The sequence below is a fragment of the Talpa europaea genome (genome assembly GCF_964194135.1).
Source record: "Talpa europaea genome assembly, chromosome: 1".
NCBI lineage: Eukaryota > Metazoa > Chordata > Mammalia > Eulipotyphla > Talpidae > Talpa > Talpa europaea.
The window spans coordinates 8,672,198-8,679,331 of NC_140073.1; the positions used below are offsets into that span (position 1 = coordinate 8,672,198).

General features: G+C 38.0%; 1 protein-coding gene across 1 annotated transcript; it reads left to right on the plus strand.

Moving 5' to 3' along the window:
* Window positions 1-389: 389 nt before the first annotated feature.
* On the plus strand, window positions 390-1,705 carry LOC311170527 (olfactory receptor 5B12-like; the record flags this gene model as incomplete). Its single annotated transcript, XM_084232938.1, has 1 exon — window positions 390-1,705. One exon carries the CDS (start codon window positions 390-392, stop codon window positions 1,341-1,343), a length of 954 nt encoding a protein of 317 aa, XP_084089064.1. The 3' UTR covers window positions 1,344-1,705.
* Window positions 1,706-7,134: the final 5,429 nt, after the last annotated feature.

Below are 7,134 nucleotides of genomic sequence, written 5' to 3' on the forward strand. Positions count from 1 at the left end.
TTCACATTATTTTTACTATTATTCTAGTTTAATGTTTGTTTTATAAACTCTGAATTATCAGCCTGAGTTGCGCCAGTTAGTAGCTAATCTGATGAGTTTGCGTAAGTTCTTTCTTCTCTTTACCTTAATTTATTCTTTTATGAAGTTAGGAAATTGGGAAACATAACCTCCAAATCATTTTCTCTGGAATAGCCAATGATCTATAAATAATCTAAAACTGCATTTTGCTATCATGGCCAAGCTTTGGATCTTAAAGATTTCTGGAAACAAGTTACCACAATACTGAAATAAGTCAGAGTGGATATGTTGATTGATTTCAGCATAGTCTTCCCTCCGTTTCTCAATGTCCTTCCTTCCTCAGGACTATAGCGCAGTCACATAAGTCCCAAATGATCCTCATGGAGAACAATACAGAGGTGACTGAGTTCATTCTTGTGGGTTTAACCAATGACCCAAACCTGCAGATCCCTCTCTTCATAATCTTCTCTCTCATCTACCTTATCACTCTGCTTGGGAACCTGGGGATGATGGAGTTGATTCTGTTGGACTCCAGACTCCACACACCCATGTACTTTTTCCTCAGTAACCTCTCTCTGGTGGACTTTGCTTACTCCTCAGCCGTCACTCCCAAGGTGACGGCAGGATTCTTCACAGGAAACAACATCATCTCCTACAATGCTTGTGCCACCCAGTTCTTCTTCTTTGTAGCATTTATCACTGCTGAAAGTTTCCTCCTTGCCTCAATGGCCTATGATCGCCATGCAGCTGTGTGTAAACCCCTCCATTATACCACCACCATGACGACAGGTGTGTGTGTGTGTCTTGTCACAGGGTCCTACTTCTGTGGTCTCCTGAATGCATCCATACACACTGGGGACATTTTCAGTCTCTCCTTCTGTAGGTCCAATGTGGTTGATCACTTCTTCTGTGATGCTCCTCCTCTCTTGACTCTCTCCTGCTCAGACACCCACACCACTGAGATGGTAATGTTTTTTGTGGTGGGTTTCAATGTCCTCTTTTCTGTCCTGGTCATCTCGATCTCCTACCTGTTTATATTTATCACCATTCTGAGGATACGCTCATCTGATGGACGCCAAAAAGCCTTTTCCACCTGTGCTTCCCACCTCAGTGCTGTCTCCATCTTTTATGGGACAGGCATCTTCATGTACTTACAGCCCAGTTCCAGCCATTCCATGAACACAGACAAAATGGCATCCGTATTCTACACCATGATTATCCCTATGCTGAATCCACTTGTTTATAGTCTGAGGAATAAAGAGGTTAAGAATGCCTTTAAAAAGACAGTGGGAAAGGCAAAGTCTTCAGTAGGATTCATACTTTAGTTACGTAGTATTTATAATAAGAGAGTTCATCCATAGAAGATTTATTTAGGGAAAATATTTACTTCTCTGAGCCCCAAAATTTCTAATTTCTTGTTATGATTTCCCTGGCTATTGATTAAATATATAAAGCAGAAGTCTTGAAAAATATAAAATTTAGGATTAATACTTCAAGAAGAATCACTCAATAATATGGAATTCTTTTTTAAAAAAATTCCTCAAAAGGAACCATTATCAGAACAAAAAGTCAACCCCCTGAGTGGGGGAACATATTAGCAAATCAAACGTCTGACAAAGAGGTTGATATTAAAAATACATGAAGAATTCATGTAACTCAACAATAGCAATGAAAAAGCCTGATTCAAAAAAAAAAAAAAGGATAGAGAATCTCAACAGATGTATCACCAAAGAAAACATACAAATGGCCAAGAGGTAATTAAAGGATGTTGATTATCTGTTGTTATGAAAATGCACATTAATAAATCATCTCACATTTGTTAGAATAACTATTATCAAGAAGATAACAAACAGGAAGTGTCAGCAAGAAGACTGAGAAAAAAGAACATTCATATACCATTGGAGAGGACATAAATTGGTGCAACCATTATGGAAAAGAGTATGGTGTTTCCTCAAAGATGTAAAACTGGAAACACTATATGATCCATTTATTGCACTTCTAGGTATTTATCAGAAGAATACCGGAACACTAATGTGAAAAGATACATGCTTACCTACATTCATTGCAACATTATTTACAATAGCAAGATATGGAAACAACCTAAATATCTATAAATGGAAGAATGGATAAAGAAGTTGTGAGACACACCCACACTCACACACTGGAATACTGCTCAGCTTTCAAAAAAGTTGATATCTTGCCATTTGCAACGATGTGGATAGACGTTTTGGGTATCATGCTAAGTGAAATATGTCAGAGGAAGAAATAAAAATTCTGTATGATTTCTCTTATATGGGGAATGTAAATAAACAAAACAAATGAACAAATAAAATGGAAAAAAAAACCTCTTTTTGGTGAGAAAAGATTAGTGGTTACCTGAGGGGAAGGGAGTTGAGAAGTGGGTGAAATACTTGAAGATGGTTAGTTGACTGTAGTGGAAGGAATTAAGACTTTTGGTGATGATCATTATGTAATATGCACAGATGTCCAATTATAATGTTGTACATATCAAACTTATGTCATGTTATAAATCAATGTTTCTTCAATAAAATTTATTCCAATAATTTTTCTTAATATGAAATTTTTCTTTTTCTTTTCTTTCATTTTTTTAATAATCTTTTTTTAAAGATTTATTTATTATTTATTTATACAAGCACTGGGTACAGTCAGAAGCGCGGGAGGGTGAGAGAATTCACCAGAGCCAGAGCGGGGCGCAGAGCAGGCAGAAGGACCGAAGTACACTGCTGAGGGGAGCAGCGGGCGGCAGGAGAGGTCTGCACGCCATGTGGGACCCTCCTCCATGGCCGGGGAGCAGCCGGGGATCGAACCGGCACTGCAGAGGCTGCGGGCAGCTTTGCAACCCAGTGCTCAACTGCTGCGCCACCGGGGAGGCCCTTCTTTTTTATTTTAAATTTATTTATTTTTAATTATTTTATATATTTGTTACATCATCATTTTTCATTATTGTACAATGTAGGCATTTTCATTTTGGTTATAGTCCCCATAAAATTTCCACCACCCATTCATCCATGAACTATCACAAAGGTCCCTTGTGCTCTTCCCACCCTTGTTTTGATCCTACTCCCTTCTCTCCCTCTGTAGTGTGTCTCTGATTTATAGTTGCCTGTTGATTTTGATTTTTACTTTATTATAATTAGTTTTTTTTCCTGATCCCTTATGTTAATCCTCTACATTACTGCTATAAGTGAGACCATCCGGTATTTTTCTTTTTCTTTCTGTCTTATTTCACCAAGCAAATGCACACACATTATCATTCCTGTGAAACTCAAGTGACCTATGCACAGAAGGAGAAATTAGGTGATAGGAAGAAGAAGGTACCAGAGGGGATTCCCTGCTTCTCTCTTGGGAGGATAATCTGAAAATAGTCCAGGGGGCATTGGACTGAAAGGATCTGGGGCTTGGGACAAATCTAGAGCATGTACTGGATGTTGGAGACCAGTGTCGACTGTGCCAAAATGGACACTGAGGAAATTCAAATCCATATTCCAAAAGGCAGGTGGAGAGAGGTAGCTAGCAACTGCTGCCATCTTCTGAATCTATCCATTCTCTGAATCTATTCTGTCAAAAGCACGCTTCTCTAGTATAGAGAGCACTAAGGTTTGGCGATGGCATGAAGAAACTGAGATTTTCAGATATCACAAGTGAGAAAACAAAATGATGCATCACTTTTAAAGACCATTTGTCAGTATCTTATCAAGTTAAACATAAACTTACCATACCACCTGGCAAGATAATTGACCAAGATATTTGATCAAGTGAAATACAAACCTATGTTCATACACAAACCTGTATGCAAATGTTTATAGCAGGTTTACTTTAATCAATACAAACCAGAAATAAGCCATCAAGTTAAATCCATATAAACAGAATGTTATCTGACAATAAAAAGGAACCAGTTACTAATACATGCAATGAGTACATTATGCTCCAGGAAAGAATCCAACTCAAAAAGGTAGTTTCTATATGATTTTGCTTACATGACATTTATTTTTTTGTTCTTAATTACTTTATGATTATTTGCCCATAGAATTGTCACCGCACTTTTATGAAAGTAATGTTTATTTTTCTACTCCAGATTATGTTTGTTGAAGTAAAATAGGTTTCCACCTTTGCATCTGCTCCAGGGCCTATAGGTTCAAACCTCTACAATATCTACTTTCGCACCCTGCCCACCACCAGTGCATTTCTTGAAAAGAAAAAGTCATAAGGACAAAATCACTTTCCAGGACCTGAGGGTGGCAGGAAAGCTTCATGGTAAGAGAATACAAGGGAATTTCTTGGCAGATGGGGCTGTTCTTTATTTTGATTGTGTGCTGGGTACGTGGCCCTATACATTTGTCCTACTGGCAGGATTGTGTACTAAAATGCATGCAATTTACTGTAAACGAATATACCTAAACTGAAAAAGAAAGAAATGACAATAACTAATTGCATCAGTGCTCACCAAAAAAAAAAAAAAAAAATGTTTCTTAGATAAGTGGCATACAAGGAATAGAAGTAAGTGCGAAGCGTGGGTGGGGTCAGTTCCCCTGAGACCTCCAGGTCTTTAAAACTCCCTCCTGGTTCCCATTCATTATCTTCTAAAATCCCAATGTGATTGTTCTGCTTAACATCTTAGAAGGAACCGATTATCTCCAGAGTCCCTTTGATAATTTATTTACTCGCCTGAATGTGAGGCTTTGGTACACATCCTGATGGTCTTCCAAACCCAGGACTTATGTAAGTTCACAATCATTGACAGGAAAGCTTCCAAGATAAAAATTACATTGAGTAGAGTTTAAATCATAATCCTTTACTGAATTGTTTTGTAGACCTCTCTGTGAATATGTTGCATTAACGATATGTCTAGTTCACAAATAAAGAAACTTAAGTTTGGCTTAAGGTTTAAGTGGCAATTTTAAGACACTTTTTGATAAGTACCCGCGAGAGCTTTTATAGTAGGATTTATATATTCTTCCCTAGCACAGTTTCAGAAGACTAAGAAAGGCAAAACATTCAGGATTTCCAACACTTTCTAAGGGACAGGTAAGCTTCTATTTCCCAAATTCATTTTTAGTGAGAAATGTAATAAATACAATAGCAACAGTGCAGTTATATTGTAAGTTATTTGAGCTAATGGGAAGGCAAACTGAGTTTAGCAGACTTCAAGCTCACTCACCCCTGCAACTTTGCATATCACCACCACTCACTTCCTAAAGCAACTTGGAGATTCTTGCTCAATCCTTGCAGACACAGGCCTGTGCCAAATAGTGATGCTGTGTTTTTAATGTATTAACTTATTTAACTACTGTAATTATCCCTTCTGACAAGCCCCATTAACATCATTATTTTATAGAGGGAAAAGGAGACTGAAGAAGTTGTAAAGAAGTTATATTAGGACCACAGAGTCCCAGCAGGTAAGTGGGGGTGCCGCTATTTGAATGCTTAAGGGCTTAAGTGCTGACACCCAGTGCCACACCTTCTCTCCAGAAATGCTGTTCTGGTTGCTGTGTCTCTCTGCTGTGGCATTGTCTCCTCACATCTAGTTCACATGTGACTCATTTTTATTTTTTTAGGTTTTTCTTTTCTATGCTTATTGTTGAAGTACTGTGTTTTACATCCTTGCTAATGTTGTGAGAATGTAGGATATCCCCCTCAGTGTAGTCACCGTAGCCTTCCCACCACTGAAGCACCATAGTCCTCCAACAAAGTCCGCAGTGCTCTCCCCACCCCACATGTCCTCCGTTTTTCACACACACCCCCACTCCGAAAGCCACATACCTATGATTAGCTTTCAAGGAAGGATTGATTTTATTTTATTTTATTTAAAGATTTATCTATTTATTCATACAAAAACTAAGGTACAGGCCAGAAGTGCAAGGGGTGAGAGGATTCACCAGAGACAGAGTGGGGAACAGAAAAGGCAGACTGACGAAATACACTGCTGAGGGGAGCAGTGGGCAAGACAGGAGAGGTCTGCTGTGCCATGTGGGTCAGCTCCCTGGCAGTCTGGAGATTGAAGGCAGGCTTCAGAGGCTGCGGATAGCTTCAGAGTGCAGAGTGCTGTGCTTAACCCCTTGCACCACCAGGGAGGCCCTCAAGAGTTGATTTTAAAGATTGTCTTTGTCTGATCATTTGCTTGGTTTTTCTACATTTCACCTGTAAGTGACACCATCTGGTATTTTTTTTTTTTGGCTTATTTCACTTAGAATAATTCCTTCCAGCTCCATCCATCTTGCTGTAAATGGCATGACTTTACCTTCTTCTTCTTTTTTTTTTTTTTTTGATTGCTGAGTACTGTTTATTATGTAGATAGTTCGCGTCTTCTTGATTCACTCATCTGTTTGGGGGCACTTAGGTTGTTTCCATATCTTGGCAATTATAATCAGTGCTGCAATAAACACAGAAGTGCATGTTTCTTTTTGTATTTGGGGAGTAGATACCTTTTTAATCTTTTGAGGAACTCCCACACTTCTTTCCACAGGAACTGGACCAGTCTACAACCCACCAACACTCGTGGATCTTCATTACTCTACTGTGTATCTACATTGAGCATTGAGTTAATGAACACAATGAATAAATGTGAATAGTTACAATAAATTTCATTAAGTTTCAATTAAGAGAATAATGGATCCTGAATATCATTATGCATTTGTTCAAAGTTTGACTCTCATAGTTGATACTGGTGTAAACTTGTGAAAAATATTTTGTATGTTTGTTGAGATATTTTGATAGATTTAAAAACATTTAATGTAACTGTGTGCTTGGAGTGAACCATGTACAAATGCAAGGTGTTAATAGACTCAGGTGATTTCACTTGCAAGATATTTTTATGGCAAATATGTGACTTGAGACAAATGTACACCTCAGTTTATTTGCACAAGTGGGAAGTCGGCCATGTGAGATGTGAGGAGCTTAGAGCTTTGACAGTACAGAGGTATTTTATCTACTAAGTTCTTTTGTTCAAATCTATGCTTTAGGTCAGCGAATCATGAAGAATAAATTATTGTCATAATGAAATAAACAGGATATTTATAGATTTAAATTTTAGTGCAATCACTTTTCTGTTTACCAAATGTTCCTTTTCTCTTAACTACAGAGAACTTAGTAATTCCC